General features: G+C 39.3%; 1 protein-coding gene across 7 annotated transcripts in view; it reads left to right on the plus strand.

Moving 5' to 3' along the window:
- Positions 1–24,906, plus strand: part of SPATA7 (spermatogenesis associated 7) — an 81,054-nt gene that overhangs the window by 22,602 nt on the left and 33,546 nt on the right. For 3 of the 7 annotated variants that reach the window (XM_065593482.1, XM_005285362.5, XM_065593481.1), the window contains 4 exons: positions 6,791–6,865; positions 8,401–8,493; positions 11,286–11,333; positions 24,447–24,580. In XM_065593482.1, the coding sequence (XP_065449554.1) occupies positions 6,791–6,865; positions 8,401–8,493; positions 11,286–11,333; positions 24,447–24,580 (350 nt within the window). Of the gene's footprint in view, positions 1–6,790; positions 6,866–7,205; positions 7,269–8,400; positions 8,494–11,285; positions 11,334–24,446; positions 24,581–24,906 lie in introns of all 7 variants that reach the window. The other 4 variants (XM_065593483.1, XM_065593484.1, XM_065593486.1 and 1 more) reach the window with 3 other exon arrangements.

The raw sequence follows: 24,906 nt of genomic DNA on the forward strand, positions 1-24,906 counted from the left end.
TTGAATAAACGTGTGGCTTCCTACTGCAGTTATTTGCATTAGGTATCAAATATATATATCCACGTACTTATTGGCAGAAAAAGTTCATTTTCTGAAATGACACATTTAAATCTGACTAATTTCCTAAATAAAGCTAAAACTGGTTTGTACAGTTCCCAGTTCAGTTCTACATATGTGATAACAAAAAGTTTAAAACTGTGGTCAAAGGGTGTTTACAATGGAATCATTTATATTTACAAGGAAAGAAAAGCACAGGTAGTAAAGGTTAATTTTTAATCAGAAATTTTATTATTATTTATATTGCTGTTGTATTAAAAGTCCCCAATCAGGACTGGGAACCCATTGTTCTAGGCATGTACAAACATGATTATTTCCCCAGAGAATTTACAATTTGAGAGCCTAATCCAAAATTCACTGAAGCCAGGGGAAGGACTCATTGGAAAGACTCCCACTGACATAAATGGGTATTGGATCAGGTCCTAAATAGACAAAGCAGACTTACAACAGTAGACAGGAGTAGTTGTAGCTTCAACCAGCTAAATTCGATATCTTCCATTGTTGTATGCAGTGTAGTTGTATAGAACAGAGACACTGGATTTATGGTTTATTATAACAATCTAACCCCATCTTTTTTGTCCTATGACTGCAGAGGTGTTAGCCGGTTACTCTATCTTGAATGATCCCTTAGAATATATGCTAACTACTTTTATACTTAACAATCTGTTTCACCTTGCACTTAGCTGTGAAGCTCGGAGTACCTTTCCCAGACCTGAAGAAGAGTTCTGTATGGCTCAAAAGCTCGTCTCTTTCACCAATAGAAGTTGGTCCAATAAAAGATATTACCGCACCCACTATATCTCTCTTACAGTAGACAGAATGCATTTATATTGTTTGAAGTGACAGGTACAAGTCTTATTACCTTTATTCCCCCTTCCCATCTTCCCAGAACAAGTCATCTTTACCCCTCCCCCCCCAAAATATCCAAGTCCCCCAGAAAACATCTCTATTGTCAAGCTTATGTATATTCTGTAGCCATGGAATTTCCTGAAGAAACGGCCCCCTGTGCTCCCAAATATAAGCCTTACATTTTAATTTCTAGTCTTTGTCATTGTGAAGATAACCTTGAAATATGAACTGAGTGTAAACTGACATAACGTTGTCTTCCTACGTCTATGGAGAACGATAGGGCCTGTTATTAGATGGCTTTGTTTCTTCAGCTAATTTTCTGAGGTCTGTGTAGCTGACTCTGCTCCTCCTGAGGAGAAAGATTCAGAGGAAACGCTGCAAGTTATCTCCCTCTTAGCTCTGTCTTTTGGGTTTTCCTGTGGTAGACGGATGATTTAGATCATTGTTTTGTTTTTTACAAATAACATGTATTAACAGTATAGTAAAAGTCCACTTGTTACAGTTGAACAGTGTGACATCTGCTGGTGATATAATGTGCTGCTTTTACAGATGGCTATAATGTACACCTCTACCTCGATATAACGCTGTCCTCGGGAGCCAAAAAATCTTACCGTGTTATAGGTGAAACCGCGTTATATCAAACTTGCTTTGATCCACTGGAGTGCGCAGCCCCACCCCCGCGGAGCACTGCTTTACCGCGTTATATCCGAATTCATGGTATATCAGGTTGCATTATATCGGGGTAGAGGTGTAAATCAATGTTAAAAATAAAGTACCTGATTTTCAGGGATGCTGAGGAGCCACAGTTCCAACTGAAGACGGTAGGAGCATCACATCTCTGAACACCTTTAAAATCAGACCCAAACTGTACAAGTCACTGAATAGGATCAAAATTATAGTTACAAGAATGCACAAAGGGATACTCTTATGGTGCCTGGACTGTTCTCTCCAGGGTTCCCTCACCTGAAATAATACATTAGAGATGCTCTTATAATTAGACATCTGTCTATAAAACATGTGTTTTTCTGGTATTATCAGACTCAGGTATACATCACTTACAAAGTGATGGAAAACTTAGGTTCCATTTGATCAGCTCTGGATGAGAATCTGTTGATTCTATGATCTCCTCTCTGGCCCAGATTTCTGAATTATGTAGGTGCCGTACCACTTCATAAGCAGCTAAAATACTAGTCCCCTGCTTCTTGATGTTTATAATCTGTGGCCTCAATCCTTCAAAGACATACCCCCATAACTTTAAATGTGAACAGTCCGACTGAGTTTAAATAGCCATGCTTTGCAGGATAGAGGTCTAAATTAGATCATGAACACTACACAAAAGTAGCAGAGAAGGATAGATTGCTAGAGCAGATTGCTAGTTTATTACTTTCACATTTGTTGTTGGATACTTAGGATTTTAATATTTAAAATAAATGTAATTCAATTTAATATTTATATTCTAAAACTATAAATATAAATTCTCATTGGAGGACGTTGTGGAAGGAGTGTGTTAAGGATGCCTTTAAATGGAGTGGCACACAAGACAAAGAAAGCTATTCCAGCGATCAGGACAACATGAAAGATGGGTTGCAGATGAGAGAAAGAAGGCTACAAATAATATATTTACATCGCATTTTCCTTCAAATTTCCTTCCATCATACTACCACTGCTAATAATGGTGGGAGTGCTAGTGTAGACTATCTGCCAATATTTTAACCACTGTATTGTGTATGCTTGCTCAGAGCAGATCTAGGTGACATGATAGTTAAAAAGCCAGTAACCAGGTGTCCACAGTAGTGATCCCAAGATGGCGGAAAATTTGAAGGAAAATACTAGTGTACACACAACCAAATGTGATAACTAGTCAGGAGGCTTCAGTGAAGTCAGCGGGGCAATGTTTAGAAAGATACAAGAGCAGAGATGAAAGCAGGAGTGTAAATGTAAAGAGCCTCGCTGGTGAGGCTGAGAAATTTGAACCTGGTATGAAAGGTGAGAGGAAGTCAATGGAGAAAGTCATTTAAGGGGTTAAGCTGATCTGATCACTGATCAAGAGAGATGACTTTACTAGTGGCATTTGTTATGTACTGGAGGAGAGGCAAGTCAGAGGTAGAGAAGCCAGGGAGAAGGAGTTGCAGTAGTCAAGTAGATAATTGACTAAGATAAGGCCAAGAGATAGTGATCTAAGTGCAGGAGAGAGGACAGATTTTAAAGATGTTTTAAATGAAGAACAGATAGGATCTAGCAACAGCCTGGATGTGGCCCATTTTATTTCTTGTAGGGTCAATATTCTGTGTGTATAGTATGTGTATAGTTCCATTCTATGCACCTGAAGAAGTGGGCTGTAGCCCACAAAAGCTTATGCTCAAATAAATTTGTTAGTCTCTAAGGTGCCACAAGTACTCTTGTTCTTTTTGTGTGTATAGTAGACATTCAGGATGTGAATATGTAGTAACCCAGATCACAATGTGCCTCTCAAATTATTTAGTTGCATGTGAAAATTAGCAACAGATATATCCTGTCCTTTTCAAGAGTAATAGCTTTTGCGGTACATCAAAAAATAGATAGATGCTTTAGGCTAATGGACTTGATAGCTCCTTCCCTTTTCTATCCAGGGCTCCTAGTGAATAGTCAGAAGATTTCTATAGCATTTGTGCTTTGTTTATGTAAAGTGTAACATGCCTACATTTGGAATACAGTAAAAAGCCCATTAAAGAGCTTGTATAATGGAACTATACATTTGCTGAGTGTTAAGACATCCCAGGTTTGGAAATGCTGTTATATTATAAAAGAAGATTCCATGTGACAGTGGCTTTGACTATCTATTCAGGATCTATAGTATTTAATGTAACTACACAGAAAGAAATTTACTAATTTGCCCTCACTGAAATCATTACACCCATCAAAAAGAAGAATGTCATAAAAATATCGTAAGATTTCCCCTTCTATTTTGATTTGTATTAACGGTGCTTTAAAATACTACAGCCTTTAAGAGCCAAAAGGGTCCTATAGTTTATTGCTAGTTTTTAGAAATCATCAAATGCAAACCAATTTTATCTTGTTCCCCATACCTTCTTTACTGTTATGTTCCATGTGCCAGAAGCAACAAATATAGCCCTCAATTCTGTAAACACTCACCCAAGTGCTTAACTTTAAGCATGTAATTAGATTACTCAGTTGGTTAAAGTTAAGCAGATATGTAAGTTTTTGCAGGATTGGGGCCATAACCAGAGAGCTGCTCTATTTTATCAGTTTCACTTTGTTTCTCTGCTTGTACATGGAGCAGAGGTGCTGGGAAGGGAAGCAGTGAGGGATTTGGACTGGGAAGGAAGGGTATGCAATCAAGGAATAGGAGGGGAGTTAAAGAGAAGCAACCAGGAAACAAGAAGGGATAGAAGCAATAATGAAGAATGGAAAAAAGATGCTGATGAAGAAAAGGATGGCTAGTTTTTGGTGTTGACCTGAATAGTAAAAGTTACATCCCTATTCCTAATGTGAAGGACCTTGAATTAGGGGATTAAAAAAAAAACCATAATATTTAAAAAAAATAATTAAAAAAATACAATATATCCCAAAATAAAGACATGTCTTTTCTCCACAATTTTTCAAATATCAAAATTTTAAAAAAAATTAATACAGTAAAAAGCATAATGTATTTCATGGAGTGTAGTTGTACCAGAGACCGAAGAGTCCAAATGTATTAGATAACCACACTTATTGGTTACTTTCAGCCTCTTACCTCACAGAGCACCTGAGGTGTGTGTACATCTGCTTATGACCATACACCTTGTCATGTCTTTTTACTTGCACATAGTGGTGCCATGTATCAGTTGTAAGGCAATCATTCACATGACCATTTCAGGCTCTCTTCACATCTACAGGTGAGAGAGAATGGGCTAGTTCAGCCCTTGACAATGATCATATGTTCCTTGAAATTGGCTGCAAATTATTATAGTCAATAGTAAGTGGAGCAGGTATGGTACCTTAACTTCAAGAAAGAAATCTTGTTTTAGAAGAGTCTTGTGGATTTTTTCTTTTTCTTTGTTTTATATTTTAAATTCTTGGGGATAGCCACTTAGAGTGAAGGCTCAGAGCATGTTATTGCTCATAACAATCAATATCTCCTTTTAAAAATTGCTTCAGGAATGTGGAGTTTCTCAGTGAAATCAGGTGGTGATTTTTAAGATCCTAATTTACATAAGAGACAATAGATGGGATTTTCAAGTGCACTCAGTGTGCTGAGCACTTTTGAAAATCATACTGACTGTCAACAGGATAAAATATTGACCAGTGAACAACAGCTGCTGCATTTAATATTAAGACATTTATTTTCTGAGCAGGATATGTTGATTCTATGATGCTTATTCTCCTATTACGCCAAACGACTGGTACTAGAGTGAGTAGTTGCATCAACATTTGTCATAGAATAGCTGCACTGTGATTGTTTTAGATCGAAAGATATTAAATGGAATCTCTGCCAGTCCATCAAACCGTTGGGATGATTATTTTTTTAAATGACCTCAGCGAGTGCAATACCAGTTATCTTTATACAGTATTCTTTGAAACAAACGCCTTTTATTGTCAAGATGGTTTCTTATTGGAGGAGAACAGCCTTCCGAGGGAAACAGTGGGGGCGAAAGACCTCTCTGGCTTTAAGATTAAGCTTGATAAGTTTATGGAGGGGATGGTTTGATGGGTTAAAGTGATTTTAGTCAATAGGTCAACAACGTGCCATCGCTGGTAATTAGCAACAATGGTCAATGATGGGATATTAAAAGTTACTACAGAGAACTTTTTCCAGAGGGTCTGGCTAGAGAATCTTGCCCGCATGCTCGGGGTTCAGCTGATCGCCATATTTGGGGTTGGGAAGGAATTTTCCTCCAGGGTAGATTGGCAGAGGCCCTGGAGGTTTTTCGCCTTCCTCCGCAGCATGGGGCAGGGGTCGCTTGCTGGAGGATTCTCAGCGATTTGAAGTCTTTAAATCATGATTTGGGGACTTCAACAGCTGAGTCAAGGGAGAGAATTCTTCCAGGAGTGGGTGGGTCAGCTTTTGTGGCCCGCATCATGCGGGAGGTCAGACTAGATGATCATAATGGTCCCTTCTGACCTTAGAGTCTATGAGTCTATGAGAAAGCACAGATTGTTTCCTTAAAGTGTTCAGAATTTAGCAGTGTAAATTATGGGCATGAAGCTAAATTACATCAGCATCTATCATCGGAAAAGATTATACATACATCAGGCATTTGATGTAATGGATTTAAAGTCCTTACAATAAAACATTAAAACAAGTTATACTTCAGCCAAACACAAGTTTTTCTTGGGCTCTGTACAGGGGTAACTGAGTGAAATTTAATGGACTGTGATATACAGGAGATCAGACTAGCTGATCTAATAATTCCTTCTGGCTTTAAACTCTGTGAATCTATGAAAACATCACAGTCATACTTTGTATGCAGTGTTGTTGTAGCTGTGTCAGTCCCACGATATTAGAGAGACAAGGTGGGTGAGGCATCTTTTATTGGACCAGCTTCTGTTGGTGAGAGAGACAAGCTTTCGAGCTTACACGGGCTTTTCCCCAGGTCTGGGAAACATACTCAGAGTGTCACAGCTAAATAGAAGGTGGCACATATTGTTTAGCATAAGTAGTTAACATATTTCAAGGGAACATTCCTTTGAAGGGACCATTCTCTATGCGAATGATTGCTAAACAATCTGTGCCACTTTGTATTTAGCTGTTACCCTACCAGTAATCTGATTGGCTGCCACAGATTCAAATTTCTCATAATAACCGATTTAAACAGACCTTTGCAGCTTTAAAGAAACATGTTCTGCTTTATCCTATTTGTCAAAATATATATTTCCTTCTAACTGCTTGACATTTCTCTTTAAGTGAGCGAATACCCAGCCATTCCCAGATATGGTCCAGCAAGCCCATTTAAAGGACATTTAAGTACTCAGAGTAATGGTAAGTAATATGTATGATTTGATAAAAGGGTTGTCATGGTTGCTTTGTATGGACATGTTTATTTTATGATTTTAAAAAATGTTTATTTCATTAAAACCTTTGACTTAAACTTTTACTGAGGTTTTAATAATAGTAATATACAAATGTGCTTTACTGAAAGGACATTTGGTCTTTTCACATTGGATTTTATGTATCTTGGTGCTTTTGCTGGCTAGAATACATAAAATTACAGCTAAAAAGGTAAAAATACTACCTTTAAGTGTTATTTCTTATGAGCTAATGGCTCAAATAGAACGAATCATGTGTATTCTAATATGATACTGAGCTTGTTTCCATTCAGGTGATGAAGAAGCTATGGCTCCCATTGAGCAAAGCACTTAAGCATATGTATAACTTTAAGATTGTGAGTAGTCCCCTCTATTCTGTAGACCACTTAAACATGTGTTTAAATGCTCCGCTAAAACAGTGCCTATATTTATAGGGACTTCTTGAACTCTGTCCAAGCTAAAATTTTTGTGTCCTAAGATATCTTAAACAAAGATTATGTTTAAATAAAAAGAAATGATTGAAAATGGTTTATGACTCTATGGGTCAAATCTGATCATGTAAGGTGCTGAGTGTGATGAACTCCCACTAATGTCAACATTTCACAGCATCAGGCCCTTATCCACAATGTGCTGAGTTTAGGAATCTCTGTTTCCCATGTAACAGTTGGTAATATCACTAAAACTTCTAACAATGTGAATAACATTTTCCTGCAGACCCTCACCTTGGGGGCTGGCAGGTAAATGGAGGGGAGGGACAACTAACAGTATTGTTTTTAAATGTATTTATTTATACTGATAAAATTTAAATATTCTGTTACTGGTTTGGAATAAAAGTTTTTAAAAGTTTGGGGTTGGATGGATGTGGTGGAAGTGATGGAAAACTGGGACTTTATCCACTCAGCATTTTAACTATGAAAATGCTACCAAACCAGCCCATTAATGTGGGAGAGACAAAGTGCATGGGATTCATGGGTAGAACACCTGGATTTGAGGCTGTCAGACATACACTATTCAGTTTTAAAGAGAGGGGAAGAATCATTAGCACACTTTGATGACCACCAAATTTCAGTTTGGTTTGTTTAGAGATGCAGTATGATCTTGTAAAAAATGGAATGAGAGTGCTTAGCCACTGGATCTGAGGCTGTAGTGTAAACCAACACTGCAGGGAAAGGAGAAAAGGTAACAGGGAGAGATGACCTCCTAGAACGAAGAAGTGAGTGAAAGCCTCAGTACCCTTTCCCAAAACTACCATGATTCTGAAGTTGTTAGGAAAGACAAGTGTCTCCTTAGGGCATGTCGCTTGTGAAGTTGGGAGGACAAAGGCAAGGGCAGGCCCATGCTCTGGTTCTTGTGGCCTCCATTATGTAACACCGCCTGCCATCTTTGCCACTCTTGTTTGGAACTGTGTTGGGTTTGAACTGTAATTAATTAATAACTATTTATCTTTACACTACTTTTTATAACATTCAAATGTGTTTAATTTTATAGCTTTTTGCATTGACTCCTCCCGGAGACTAAATAACCAGTACCTGATCAGGGATCACATGGCTGTTCATTATAACAAAATCCTTTCAGCCAAAGGTAAAAACATCCAAACATGAAACTTCTACACCCAGTTTTAGCTCCTTCCTTCACTTTGCATTAGAATAGACCTGTAACAGGAATTGGGTTGTAGAAAGTTTTTTGTTTTTGCTGGTTCGGTTCCTTGCTGATGTCAGTTGGCTGCTTCCCACTACTAAAAAATATGAAAAGTCATTCAGTAACTTTGTGTTTGGTTGTTTTTCTCACATTAACATTTTGTTATTTTATTCATTCGGGTGATGATAGAAAGTTACTACTTTTATTTAATGATGTTTAGTGCTGTGAGTCTGTCTTTGATTTCCCTTCATTTCGCTCTGTTTTGTTGCTGATGCTAAGTAAATTGCATAGACCAAAAAAAAAAAAAAATCTTCATTAGGATAGAGTAAGTAAACACAGATTAGTTACATCAGAATAAATGTACAGCATTTCATCTTTTAAAAACAAACAAAAGAAACCCCCAAAAGGCCTAATTTTCAAAGGTGCTAAACACTAAGGGTTCTCATTGCAGTCAGTGGAAGATGTGAGTGTTTAGCACTTTGAAAAATTTCCCCAAATGTTGGTAAATTAATATAATCTATTATTAATCTTTGTTATTCATACAGCAATATTAATAAGTTTTGTTCTTTCCAGAGAAGTAAATTCAAACTTTAGAGTAATGTTTTCACAAAGCAAATGTTAGGAAGTCTGGAACTTCAGAGTAAAGGTTCCATGCACACCGTAATCTTCTCTGACAGAGGAATGGGCACTCATGAGAAGGATCAGGGAGATTGTTTTAGTTTGGGTGAAGATACGGTTGGGTGAGTAGCTGTGATCAAATTGAGCTTATAAGGGAAAGCTAGTCAACCACTGCCTCTTCATAACAGTGCAGTTTTATATTGATTCCTTATGAATTAAGAATCCAACACTTTATCCTCTTTCTTGCCTCATCCATTTTTGCTTGTTGTGGGATGACGGTCAAAGGAAATCAGGCTAATGATACTGCTATTCTTCAGTTATTAATAATCAGTAAAATTCAGACTCAGAGTATGAATAAGAAGATAATGCCAATAACTATCTTTATTAGGCACAGAGGAAGCACCGAAAGGTGAATCAGAGGCTCCAGTGTGTGCTTTATTTACAATTTTATTTTTCTAAAATTGCGATGGGAGGAAGAATACTGACTCTTCTGCTTGTCTGTGCCAATATATTGTCAGTGTACAGGTTGATGTTGTTTAGCTATAGCTTTTGCTTTTCTTTGGATCTCTGCCAAGGAATTCATTCTTGCAGCTGCAGCATGCTTCCAAATACACTCTCCTCTCCTGATTCATATTTGACAGAAATATACTAGAATCAATCACATTGCTTTAATATGCACTCATTCTCACTATCCATATGATCACAGTAAGTGATATGAAAAGTTTCTATCTGCTTCTCATCTGCTACTGTGAGTTCTGGCTCTCACAATAATAAATATATGGCAATAGGGTGAAACAGTAGTTGCACCATTCTAACTTCCATATTAACTGAAATGCATATTTCTGTCCAAATGGTTTTTAACTTTGAATATCACAAGCAACTTGCTCCAACTGAGGAGTTGCAGTTCTCAGACATTTATGCAGGCTGCTTCACAGATTTCCTTAACGTGCACAACCTTTTCATTTTAATCTCTTATTCCAGTTTGGAGAGGTTAATTCCCAACTATCTCTGTCTTGTATTGTATATGGAAATTTTTTGCACCAAAGCACAATTCAGATTTCATACCACCCATTACAACCTTCTGAAGCAATACCTTTTCCATTTCAATTACATAGAACGGCTAATTCAATTTTTTGTATAAAATTAGTGCAAATCTTAGTACATTTTGCTTAACTAAGGCAAAACTATGCCCAAAGTTTGAATATTACTGAAGTTTAGAAACTTATGATGCTGTCCTTATGCAGTGTTTACAGTCAACCTTTCATTAAAGAATCAAGTGAAAAAAGTAGGTTACAAAGCTCTGCCTAACTTTTTTTTTTAAGTCAAATAATAGAATATAATGTGACGGATCTGGGACAGTGTCCCAAGGGTCATTGGGAATTTATTAAATATTTTGTGTGCGTAGTATTAAAAAAAAAAAGTAGATTTTTTTGTGTGTTGTTCGTTTTAAATTTCACAGCCTATTCCCATGCTTCATGGCATAAACTGGTCCCAATCCTGCAAATATTAATGCTCATACTTCAGGCTGCGAATCATTCATGGAGGTCATGGAAGTCACGGCTTCTGTGACTTCCATGACCTCCATGAATTTTGCAGCGTTGGTGTAGCTTACCCCAGGGCCATCCCAGCAGCTGGGGAAGTTGGTAAGATTTAGTCAGATATTTTTGGTAAAAGTCATGGACAGGTCACGGGGCCGTGACTTTTTGTTTATTGCCCGTGACCTGTCCATGACTTATATTAAAAATAGCCGTGACTAAAATGTAGCCTTACTCATACTTAGCTTTAAGCACCTGAATAGTCCTATTGAAATCAATGGGATTACTCACATGCTTAAAGTTAAACACACATGTGTTTATAAGATCAGGACCTAGTTAAGGTCAGGAAGAAATTCCTCTCTCATGATATATTATCACAACACTAGATGCATTACACTTTTTCACCTTCTTCCAGCCATTCTCAGAGACAGGGTACTGGATACATAATTCGCTAAACTGTTAGCCTTTAATTAAACAAGTCTTTGTTTAGTGATATTTTGGTAATATATTGTTCTAACCATAGCAAATATTAAGAATAGGATCTTGCATAACTCACTTCTATTTTTTTTTTATTGTTTTCAGCAGCCGTAGACTGTTCAGTGCCAAAAAGCAGGTTAACCAGCATCAAATGTAAGTATTTCCTATGAGATGTTAATTCTTTAAAAAGTTTTATAAAGTTAGGGTGTTATTTGCTATTACTAAGGCTATGATTTAATCATGGGTATTTTAGTAAAAGTCATGGACAATAAACAAAAATTCATGGCCCGTGACCTATATGATTATATGGCTATATGACTTTTACTATAAATACCCCTGACTAAATCTTGTGAGGGGGGGCTTCTGCTGGGGGGTGCTGTTTGTGGGGGGCGCCCGGGGCCAGCGGCACCAGCTGTCGGGGGCCGCCGACCGCAGCTGTTCCAGCTAGCCGCCCTGGGGACCGCTGCAGGGGGCTGCCCGAGCTGTTCCAGCGACCCCAGGGATCCGTGACTTCTGCGACCTCCATGACAGACATGGGGCCCCTAGCTATTAATGATGCAACATTCAAATTTGCAGTAGGGGCCTCACAAATACAAGAAAAATCCTGGTCCCCACCCAGAAGGGCTCACAAACTAAATTCCTCACAATATAAGTGAGGCTCATCAACAGAAAAGGGAGGGAATGAGAGAGGAAGCACAAGGGTAACAATAAAAGATCACAGTTACTCAATAAGGCACACGTGTATCTTCATGACTCTTTATAACACTCCTCATTCCCCTTTTTGTGGCAGTCTGTAATGAATTTAGCCCTAGTGAAATGCATCTAGCCAGTTATTGCCAACCTTGAAGTTTAAAGTCGTCTTCTTCCCCATGGTGGATGCAGCAGAAGCAGGAGCAGTGCAATATTCTCTCTCCCACCTCCCTTCCAATGTGTGACCTTATGGCATCACATGTGGGGTGGGAGGTAAATTTTGTCTCCATATGCACTCAGCTTCTCTATGAAGACTTTTAACAAGAGTGCCCATTAGTGCCAGTTCTGGAGGTGTTTTTGGGAAGTCAACACCTGCCAGGAACTGGACTGAGACCAATCAAATCATTTCACAAAAACAATCAAACAGCCATCAGGTGGTAACAACATAGGTCACAATCAACCCGGACTGAGCTGCAATTATTACCATTGTTAGTTATATCTCTGTATCAAATACTGTTTGTGATAAGAGAAAAGAGAAAGTTATTGTGATAACAGTGCAAGCTGAAATGCAGTGACTTTCAAGACATCAGTTTACTGACTACTAAAAGAAGTATATCAGTCAAAGAGGCTAAACCTAAACTGCTTGTTAAATTAACAAACATATTTCTTCATTGTATTCTTGTCAAGATACATACTAATGATTTGTGTATCTGTTTCCATGCTTGTATTGTAATTAGTAACAAAAGATAATTTTTTTTTTTTAATGGAGATATCCTATCTCCTAGAACTGGAAGGGACCTTGAAAAGTCATCGAGTCCAGCCCCCTGCCTTCACTAGCAGGACCAAGTACTGATTTTGCCCCAGATCCCTAAATGGCCCCCTTAAGGATTGAACTCACAACCCTGGGTTTAGCTGACCAATGCGCAAACCACGGAGCTATCCCTTCCCCCTGATGATGATGGTGGTGGTGGTGGTGATGATAAGTGACTTATTAAAGCAATCATTTTGGATGGAAGGAGGCCATGGAATGTGTTTTCTACCCAGTGCACAGGGCCGGCTCCAGGCACCAGCAAAGGAAGCAGGTGCTTGGGGCAGCCAATGGAAAGCGGCGGCACGTCCAGGTCTTCGGCAGCAATTCGGCGGCAGGTCCCTCTGGGAGCGAAGGACCCGCCGCCGAATTGCCGCCGAAGAACGAAGCGGTGCGATAGAGCTGCCGCCAAAGTGCCACTGATCGCGGCTTTATCTTTTTTTTTTTTTTTGCTTCGCCGCTTGGGGCGGCAAAAAAGCTGGAGCCGGCCCTGTCAGTGCAGAATCTAGACCCTCCTTCTCTGTACTTAGTCTGAGACACAGCCAAATCAATGTGTTGTGGGGAGACAAGATACATGGTTCACACACCCTTTGGGCAGCAGAACTCAGTTTCACTGGGACTGATACATGTCCCTGTGGAATGGGTTTTAGGGATGTTAGGCAAGAAGTAAAGCAGGGCCAAAAGGTCCAAGACAAGCTGTGGATTCATCATCTGCTGTTTTCAGAGGGTGCAGCACAGGCTGGAACGGTATCACAAGGGATTATTACAGCCTCTAGGCTGCAAGAGCAGCTTCATATCAGCTATCCTGCAGACCCACAGCTTGGGCTGTAGGATTCCTCCTGGCGCCCCAGCTGTATCAATAGCTCCTCTGTAGCATGACTACTTCAGCTTGGTTTAGGAGGGAGGATTAAAGTGCTTGGGTTTTTTTGAAAAAAAAAGTTCACTTCTGTGACTTCTCTTGTTGCCTCAGTCAGGCCTTTATTTGAATTCCTACCTGGATAAAGATGATTCCCCCGCACCTGCTTAGGCCTTTCTGAACTTTCTGCCATTTATTTCAGAGCCTGCTATTTTCACAAACAAAATACTCCTGAACTGTGAGACTATATGACACAGTTCATGCCATAGTGAATTTTTCTGGATTATATGAGTACATGTTGAAAACAGGGACAGAGCCTTAACCTTAACAGATAATTGTAATGGCACTAGTAGGTGTATTCCATAGTGAGTAAAATTCCATTTCAAATGGAACTTGCCTAGGTACAGTATATTTCCCTTTCCGTTCAGTTTACTCAGACCACTCTCAGACTGTGTAACTTTGTCATGGTTACAGAATTTGAATTAATCGCCTACCAGTGTGTGATGGAAACTTTACACCTTTGCTGCTGCTATTGTGTTTGCCCATCTGCTTGGTAAAAACAGTACACTAAATCCTCACTAAATTGCTCTTTCACCTTATTTTCAAACTGAGCTGGAACTTTTCTTCCCATCCCATATCAAATAGGTGGTAGTGTCATGGCAATCAACAACACAAGCACTGAGATTGCTAGAAGGGTATTGAAAAAGAAAATTTGAAAAAGATCATTTTAAAAAAATCTCATATCAGTTGTCCTTTCCATCTGAGCTTTGGGACATGGAATAGTTAGTTTATAGCCTCTGTTGGAACATATTAATTTACTATTTTTTCCTTTTTATATTCCATATCTTACTACTATCTTACTACTTTTTACTTCTTAACTGTGAACATATTTTACTTGTGCTGCCATAATCTGAGATTTATAGTCACTTTATTGAGCTTTTGTAAAGTTTCTGCAATTACTTTTTCAGATGTTGAATTTTCTCACCGTTCTGCTTGGAAGTCCTCTTCTCCCCTCATTGCTTCTCAAAGTACACATTGAGAGCAAATTTTCAATGTGAAGTGCTGAGATTTATCAGCATGGCTTCTATTAACATTAATGAGAGTTGCAAAGCAGAATACCTGCACATCATGCTGAACGTTTCTCCCCAAAATTGTGCTGATTGCCCTGCTAAAATAGCAGTTGAATAGTTCCCTTTGGGCTGTTGCCATGTATCAGTCATTGGTTCTTAAGCACTAACATGATACTGGAGCTGGCACTTCCTCTGAACAACTGAATAGGTCTGCCCTTAAAGTGTATTTAGTTTCCACAGTTCTTTTCCCACTATCCTAGCTGGCAGCAAAGCAGGCAAGCTGCCATGCCACTGAGCCAGCAGCAAGCATGCACATGTGTATTAGATCAGTTCTATTGACTTAAAATAGTTGTTAAATGTGAAACTTCTTGAAATCTGAAACTTCTATGTGCAGAATTACCCTACGCATGTCAATACCAGTGGCTATTAGAAATCTCATTATTGTAGCATTTGTGCCAGAAAACTTGACAAAAGCCCTGCCAAATAAGATAGGTGCAGTTACACATGCCTGGATTCCAATAATAACAACTTTTGCAACCCATATGTTTAGAAGTTTTTCCACAGAATACACTGATAGTGTAGCCTGAACCTAGTGATTGAGAGTGTAGATCTCCTGCTAGGAAAAATCTGCATTCCGAGAAATTGCCCACCAGAAATCCGGCACACATAGTGGATGAACATCAAGTATGAACCTGTAGTTACATTTTTTAGAAATCAGTAAACATACTCATTTTTAGGGGGGGGGAGGGGAAACTAATAATGATGCAGTCTAACTGATACTCTTCCTTGCCTGGACCTAGGAACTTATCAGGATTTTTATATTTTTAGGCCTGATTTTTTCCAGCATTACCTCCACTTGTGAACACGTACATTTTGTGCATGATCACTGATGATCTTTGTGTTGTGAAAAACATAAAATCTCTGTGTAAACAAGGAAAATCAAACTTGTCCATGTTTTGCTGCTGTACAGGAAGTTTGCACAGTCTTCCCTGCACTGGCCCTTCCACCGTTCCCATATGAGTCCTGCCTCATTTTCATGCATACTTTCAAAGAATCTATGCAAAAAGGGAGCCCTACCTCATTCCAGACACACCTGCATTTTTTAATGACCTGGGGTTTTCTTACATACACAGATAGTGCCAACAGAACAGTGAGAATAGGGGGAGGGGTTAAGTTATTTACTACAACTGCCAAGTTTCCAAGTTCTGTCACTCCCTGAGGGCTCATTAGAGCCATTAAGAGCTGTGTATATTTTTCACTATTATTGTACTCAAAAATGGCAGAACCATTTTTCTCAAACTTTTCTAAAAAATAATCCTTCAACTGAGGTCAGACTCAGAAAATTTCAGACCAAAAGGTGAAGGTTAAAAGTAACTGAAATACGGCCTTTAAACAGAAACACTCAGGCAATCTTAATTATCACTGTTGTTGTTTGCTCCAACTACAATATATGTATCTTTTCCTAAAAGATCCACTTGAATTATGCATATAAACTGTGCATGTTTGCACACACATGGTAATAGTGCACAGAAATCAGACATATCTTTTTGAAAATATAGTCCTTTGTATTTGTCATCTGAATTTCTTGCTTATAAATATGAAAACCAAATGTGTAAATATCTCTATGTCCCTGCATTTTGAATTATAGCAATTTGAAATGCTTCTGCAGTAGATACACGTTTTGTTCTCTATGAAAGGCAGTATCTCTGAGGAAGAAATTTATTTAAAGCAATAATACATTTTTCATAGATTAAGGCTAGAAGGGACCATTAGAGCATCTAATCTGACCTATATTACCATAGCCAAGAATTTCACCCAGTCATCCTTGTATTGAGCCCAATAACTTGTTTTTGACTAAGCACATCTACTAGAAAAGCATCCAGTCTTGATTTGAAGACCTTAAGAGATGGGGACTCCACCACATACCTTGATATTTTGGCCGAATGGTTAATCACCCTCACTTTTAAAAATTTGTGCCTTATTTCTAGGAATTTGACTGTCATTAACTTCTGGCCATTGGCTCCTGTTATGCTTTTCTCCAACTAGATTAAAATCCTTTTAGCACCTATTATTTTCTCCCTGTGAAGGTACATATACATAAACTAGTCACTTCTCAGTCTTCTTTTTGATAAAGTAAACAGATCAAGCTCTTTAAGTCTCTCACTGTAAGACACTTTTTCCAGTCCTTGAATAATTTTTGTAACTCTTCTCTTTTAAACTTTATACATAATGCCCAATAAAGATTGTCACAAACTTCATTGAAGAAAACAACATTTTACATATAAAGGTCAGATTTTCAGCCTAGTCTTGGCCTCTTATTTTTTCTCCCACAATTTTACAATTTGTGGGTGCAGTCTATTGTATAGATATTATACTGATGGACACTCTGTGGGAGATTAAGATGGAAAGACATGGAAATTGTTTTAAAGAGAAAAACTTATTTTAAAAGTGTAAATGAGTGTGTTATGTTGGCATAAATTCAATCAACACCTCTTTGTTTTCTAACAGTGGCTTTGCGTGATCAATGCACTTTCTGTCATACGCAGCACCAAAAAGTCAAAAGGAAGTTTATATTACTGGCTCTAATCCATAAGAAATTAGATTGGTAAATGCAGAGGTGCAAAGTACACACACAACTGTTACCAGTAAGTCTGTAGTTAACAGATGTCCACTCTGTGACTCACAGGATGCTTCAGGGCCTACATCTTCATTCTTACGAGAAAATCTAACCAATTCTCAAAACAGCGGATATTAGCCTTTCATCTTAAGGGCTCAATTACTTTACTGACAAACAGTATTTATAAAAAGATGGAAAGAACACTGCATTCTTTTTTTTCAAAACAGGATACAATGCTAACTTCTTTATTATTTTGTAAAACAGTTGCAAAACTTGGTTATTTTGGGGCGGGTATGCAAGGGGTGCATTTTGCCCTTTGCGGGAGTGGAAAGCCAAATAAGCAAGGGGAGATGTTGCAGTTATGCTTCCCATGTGGGTTGGTGGAGCCGGATGTGGGAAACATGCACAGAGGATCTGTGCCCTTATATTCCACGGATCTGTGCTTTGTGTGGGCTCCTTCTGCCACAGACAGGGTTTGTAAGAAGTGGTGGGGCTACGGTCATTGGAGCTGTGTAGCCCATAGAGCATGTAGCAGTGTGCACAGCAGCTGTAAATATGAGTTTGCCTAGTAAAAAGACCTAGCAATAAACTAGTTTCAAGTCAGAGCTGAGTATGAACCCCAGGATTTGGTCACATAGAAATATATTGCTCTTACTAAGTGTACCTCTCCTTTTAAATTTGCTAAATCGGGTATTCATTTTCCTGATTGTATTTATTAAAGTGAAATTGATCACTGCATTATTGTATATGAAGTACTACAAAATGCTGATGATACAGTGGCCAGGGAGCACTTAGTGCAAGTTTTGAGATGAGGATGCGAGTCCAGTCCCTCAGCATAAATTAGAGCAATTTGAAACTATCGTAATCTATACCAGTAGCCAACAGCCCCGTGTGGACATTCCAGCAGCTGAGGTTCTGGTGGACAAGGGGATGACACACACTCTTTTCTCTGGGGACATTCCCTACATGGACATCTGGGAGCGTGGGTGTTGTTGGGAGTCAGTATGGCAATTCTATTTAATTTTAGGATCCTTCAACTGCATAGTAAGAGAGCTAGTTTCAGGGCAGCACTGGGATTCCTGAGGAACACAAAATAGCCACGTTACACTGGAGAATTGGGGCTAAATTTTGTGTTTTCCATTGGACTACACTAATACAGCTGTGATTCTTAGTCTGTTTACCCTCAGCTATGCAGGTGTTTAACTTCTGCCTTTTACTTGTAGCCAGATTCTGCCATCTGCATTCATGCTAAGTAATACCTTGCTTCTTGAGTAGTCCCTTTGATTTAAGTGAGACTACTCTGAGTAACGTTCCACTCAACATGAGTAAGGCTGGAAGAATCTGTTCCTAAATAAATATCAGGTGTCACCTTTACTCTTGTTGAGTGCTCTCTTATTCCATAAGTAGTGCTGTTGATTGAATGGGCTATTCTCAAAGTAAGGTACTACTTAACATTGAGGAAGTGTGACAGAATCGTGACCTATGAATTATGAAAACCATAACCTCATATTGTCTGTCCTTTTAATAAACAGTGAATTCTTCAGGGGTGAAATCATGGCTCATTTAAAACGATAGTGAGGCCAGGATTTCACCCTAGATGGCTAAGTTGTGGTGTGATTGGGACTTTTGTTAACTGAGACTGAGCTATGCAAAGGAGAAGGGTGTTACGAAAGACAGTACTTGTTTACAGAACTAGCTTCATGGCCTCTTCCAGCACATTCAAACTGAGGATGGCATCTCCACTTTGAAAGATACATGATGTGACTTCTTTGCATGCTCTTGGTCTGGGGGAATTCATATGGGAAAATAATGCCCAGAATTGAGTTGGCAAATAAATAGTTGGTTCACATGGGGAAGTATAGCATTACTCAGTGTTAAATTATGCTCTGGGACATGTGACCCTTAGCTAAGCTCAATAAGATAATATTTTATTTGTTCAATTAATGTTTCAATGTCTGAAATAGTTTATTTACATTAAAAATAAATCAATTCAGGAATTAATATTGCAAATTGTATTTAGCTGTGATATACGGTGACTGTAGAGATCTGAAATTCAGAGCAAAGGACAACCACTCATATTAAGCAATTGCAAACTCATTCTGTGGTTATAAGCACCGGACTGCCAAACTCCTTACAAGTGTGACATGTCTGATAGATTTTTGATTTACTTCCAAGTTTTATCATCTTCATTTCAGTCAGCCAAGCAATGTTTTGTAACTCCAGGCAGGTTTCTAGAAATATTGCTGAAGTGCTGGGTTTATGGAAATAGAGTCAAACCTGTAGAGGGAGCAACCACTGCAGAAAAATAAAATTATAATGAAGGGAAATTTGCTTGGTATCCTCTGAACTTTGTGTAATAGGCATTTGCCTAGTCAGTAGTGTAGATTCTAAATTGGACTAGTAAGAATTTTATAGCTCGGTATCCTTTTAAAAAGTTTTTAAAAGTGGGGGAGGAATAATATACAATACAGCCATACATACACCATTTTTTGTTGCCTGTAGAATTAACAGAACAGGCTCACGGACTGGGTAGAATACGTTAAGGAACTTATTCGTACACACTGTGCATTTAACTGTCAGTGCCTTGCTTATAATATAATGCATTATCTCATTACTAAGCCTGACAATGATTGTGAGCAGAGTCACTGATGAAACTCATTGATCTCTAGATTCCATTAAGATTTGGAGATCTTGCAATTTAAATCTGCAGGATGCATTTTATACTCGGATATTAATCATTGTTGTTTTTTTTTTTAAAGAGTGGATGAAATGATTTTTTTTTTACTTGTAAACAAGCAGATTTAGACATTTGACATTTTGATATTTTTGTTCAATTTTGATCTTTAGTTTGGGGAGTCTCTGTACAATTAAGGCTATTTATAGTTCATCTATCAGACATTCCTACTAAATCTGTTAAAAGATGCATCTCCTTTTGTTTGAATTATTCTGCTGGCAGTGATGGGCATTTAGTCCATGGCACAGTAACAAGGACACAGAGACAAATTTATCCCTGGTATAACCCCATTGAAATTAGTTGAGGTTACATCAGGGACTAATTTGGCCCACACTATTTCTAGAGCAGAAGGAAGTGAGGAAGCTTATCTTAGTGTGTCCAATTAACTGATAACATTTCTCCCCCATAGTACTATGCTTCCTTCCAAATGCCTGCCTGTCTCTTGCTGTAATTAACATAGTCATAGCTGCACCATCGGCTCATGTCTTGGGGCCTGATCCTGTGTTGTGGTGGTGAATGTCTTCAGCTCCAGTTGGTTGCAGTGGGAGTTATGAGTGCTCAGTGCCTTATGGGAGCAAGCCCCTTATACAGATTCACTTGTTGTCTGAGTAAACCCATACTTTAAAGAATGGAGCTTCCAGACCTGATTCTCACTTTGCTTGGTGCAGGACCCAAGAGGTGGGGCGGGGAAGGTGGATCTATGTTACTTTTTTGTCTCCCTTAGTCTGGGGTCATTGGGAGGTTGCCTCAGGGCTACCCCAACTTGCATCCAGCAGCCTACTGCCCTCTAGATTCCTTCTACACAGGGGGAATTCCTTGGTGGGTGGCTTGCAGTCTCTTTGCACTGGCAAAATCAGCCTGAAGATGCTGTAGCATAACAACAAATCAGGATTTGTATGTGAGTAAAGTTTTCTACCATTCTGGCTAGCATATTTCTGTGATGCCATGTGACACCCCTGTGTGACTTTACAGCTTTTGGACCAGATTCTCTGGATTTTCTGAGCTGTGCAATCGGTGAGAGGAAAGTTTTTTACAGTACCCAGAAACTTAAATCTAGCTGCCTATAGCCCAAAGATATCATTTGGGCAACTAGGAATAGCCAGAGATACTTTGGCCACTCCCTTTGTCTCCTTCCCCTGCCCTTCCCCAGAATCTGTCCATTTATTTTATTTAATTGAGATACCCTTAGTAGGCTCAATCCTTTACTGCTCAGATGTGAAATATTGCAAACATGTGTTGGGGCAGATTCCCCACTCCAGTCAGGAAAGGGTTAAAGAGCTCCTCTGTGTACAGTCAGTCCCAATCCAGCACACCAGTGAGGCTTGTCAAGGCTGGAGATGAGCAGGTCCTTAAAAAGGAGGGTCCCTGCTTAGTCCAGCGTGACATTCTGAAGGAGCAGGACTGCAACTCAGAGCACCCCGTCCCCTGGAAGTGGGGGTTGTTGATTGAGGAAATGGTTTCAGAGCCTTGGCCTCCTTGGCCCTCTCAGAAAGGAGAGGGGCCAATTCTTTTCTTTTTGTCTTCCCAAAGGCCCAGGACTCTGCCCTTTGTGGGCTGCTGAAGCATACTGTCTTTTTATTTGGACTACTTTATCACTCCCAGGCCCTTTGTAAGGGGGCAGATGCCATGAACAGCACAGGCAGAAGACTGTGCCCTGGATGCTGAGACAGGAGCAGCACCCATCCTCTCCTCAGAGGGGTGCCAGAGTAGTCTATCCTACTACAACATATAAATGCAAGATAAAAAGTGATGAATAGGACAAGGAAAGTAGAAGACTCTGATCCTTCATTAATGTTGATACTGATGCACAGTTGCTTGGATACTCTTCCCTAGTGTCAGGAGTGAGGCCTAAGAAGAGTGTGTAGCTAAGAATCTCATTATTATTGAACATTTTGCTTAAGCCCATCTCTTCTCGGACATACCTATTCTCGTCCTGAGCATTTGTGAGTAAGGGAGTAGGAACACACAAGCTTTGCAGCATCAAGACAATGTGTATTATAGGGACACAGAAGAAGAATCAATGTAAAATATTCCCTGTGACTTAAATACTGGGCTTGTGCCGGAGGGGGAAAATAGGTTTCTTCTGAGCCATATCTGATTGAACTTATACAAGGTAGAGTGCTCTAAATTCTTGTAGAGGCTGAACTGATTTCTTCATTCTGCATTTACAGTTGATAGTATCCTGTCATTCTATCTGTCTCCCTCTCTCTAGGCATTTGTACAATGCTCATCTCAATAGTATCTGAGCAGCAGGCAAAGAATGCATTTTTGCAGCCTCCAACACACCAACTATATTAGCATAGTCTGAAGGCTGGTCTACACTACATAGTTAGGTCAACATAAGACAGCTAATGTTGACCTAATTATGTCAGTATCTACACTACAGCCTTTCTCCCACTGATGTAAGTGCCCTATTACACAGACATAATAACTCCAACCTCCATGAGAGGTGTAGGGCTGATGTCGGTGTAGTTAGGGCAACACAGTGTCTGGCGGGTGGAGGGGGGCAGGTAAACAGCAGGGAATGGGGAGCATGGGGTGGGCAGCCCGCCAGGAGCTTGTGGGGCAGCCAGGCTACTGTCAGGGAGCTGCCAGCAAAGCAGAGAGACCATGCTCTCAGCTCCCCACACTGCCCATTAGCTCATTGGAAGCGCTCCTGGTGAGGACGCACACCACCAACCCAAGGAGGGTAGTGTGGACATGCACCACTGCAGTAATTACTAATATAGGTTGATTTAAGTTTGTAGTGTAGACATACCCCGAGTGATTATTTGGATCAGGCACACAAAGGCTATCTGCTTCTGCTGGACTGGGTTCTTAAGACCTTTAGTTATTTTTCAGATGCTCCTACTGTGAGTTAGGATCTATGCGATCGGCAACTCCAATAAATTAGAGTAGCCATGTTTTAATTCTGATTTACAGTATTTAGCATCAAACTGCTTACATTCTTCATAGGATGGATTTTCACTAATGAAAGTCAATGTATAACATAAAGCACTCTAACAGAAAAGGCTGCAGCAATTAGCGGCTATAGAAGCAATTGCTTTGCATCTTCCATGTCAATTGTAAGAATTAAAAAAAACAGAAAAGGGCATTTGGCTGAGGAATGAGAGCAAGAACATTACATCTGAAAAGCACCAGTACCTGGCTTTGAGGAGGACTGAAATTTTTAATAAAACTAATACATATTTGTTTTTCCAAGATTAACAACTATCTGTAGGATTAATACATACAGAAGAATACATTTTAAAGGTGAATTAAAGACCCGCTAAGACCTGAGTTCTGGCCCTCAGATTCCTGTGGTTCTTCTGCAAAAGCTGAGAACATCACCAAAGTGCTGATCCCACTAAGTTCTCCTGTAAAGTTAAATCTCTGCGTATTGGGGCCTAGCAGAGTATGGGCTAAATTCAGTATGGGATAGATAAGGCAGAAATTGGTTTAATGGTGGTCTTTTGGGTTGCTTCAGGCAGACTGTTCATGCAGTGGAGAAATGCATTGAACTCAAATGAAGTCAATAAGAGTTGTGCCCATGGAGTTGAGGGTAAAATTGGGTCCCATTTGCATGCATTTTACAAGTATCTGTATCTTCTGTAGGGCCTCTTTATTCACATTTGGAAATGAGTATGTTGGTGTTTTTGGTTGAGGCTGCCTCCACTGGAGCATGCAGCTTTGTGAATCACATTAGCTTTCAGAGTTTATGACACCCCACTATGCAGCTAGAATGCGCATGAAAAGCTTTGTAACATTAAGAACAAAGGGCCATGTTGCAGCAAGCCATGGCTCCTTCCCTTCCCTCTCCCCCTCCCTCCCCAAAAAATCTTGATGGCATAGACACTTTGCCAATCTTCTGCTCTAGAGAGGCATTTGGGCAAAGGTTCAGTAGCTTATCTGATTCTTCCCTCCTGATCCAGCAATGGCCCGTCCACACAGACCCTACCTAGACTATTCATGGTCCTGACATGTAATTTGCTGCTTTTACAGTGTTATTTGTATGCCCGTTTTGGGGACCTTTCTACTTTTTTGCAGAGTTTGACTATGAATTTTTTGAGTCCTGCAATTCCCTTTGTACATATAAATTTAGCAAGATTTAACATTAACAGATGATTTTGTTTTTCACCAAAAATTTCAATACTGTTGTTCAGCAGGATTAAAATTGGAAGGGTTCTTAGTGCTGTATGGATGGGAACAGTGCAATGGGTTTTTGAGTAGACTCTCATATCGCTGAAGTTGGTCTTCCAATTCCACTGTATTTTTTTGTAGTTGTAGAACTTAAAATTTCTAACTCTAAAGGAAGCAACATAATTTTTAATATTTTCTTTTGACAATAGGAGTTATTTTTCATGAATACAGTATGTTCAAATTGGAAAACATGACAACATTTTACTTTTCTGACTGAATGAAAGGCCACACAAGGTAATGCATTTAGAGAGAAGGACTCAGTAACGTTCCTTTAAAATCTCACTAATTTTATTTGGTTCTTTCTTTCCTAAGTTGCAGACCAACAACGGAGAGAGAAACTCAAGAAGGAAATTGCCAGGTGTGAGAAGGAGATGAGCTCAGCAAAAAATGCCTCACGGTCCAGCTCCAGAGGGAGCAGGAGGCCTCTGTTATCCACTTTTGTAAAGGTAGATATTTTAACTTTGTTTCAAATTGTAGATATTTCCCTTTTTACATACAAAATTACCAAGATTTAACAATTAGATATTATGGGCCAAGACTTCAAGTCCTTATTCAGTTTTTACTCACTCCTTGGTCTGGAGTCCAAAGAAGTTCAGACTGAGTAAAAACTGAGTAAAGACCTTGGGATTTGGCCCTTTGTGTTTAAATGTTAGTGTAAATAGGCAGAGTCCCCATGCTGCTCTCAACACACACAGTGCTATACAACCCACACCTCCCCTGTTCCCTTTTATTACTACTTGGGTTTTTCCTCTTTTCCTAAGAAAATGAAGAT

The sequence above is a fragment of the Chrysemys picta genome, chromosome 4, assembly GCF_011386835.1.
Source record: "Chrysemys picta bellii isolate R12L10 chromosome 4, ASM1138683v2, whole genome shotgun sequence".
In the NCBI taxonomy this organism is placed as follows: Eukaryota; Metazoa; Chordata; order Testudines; family Emydidae; genus Chrysemys; species Chrysemys picta.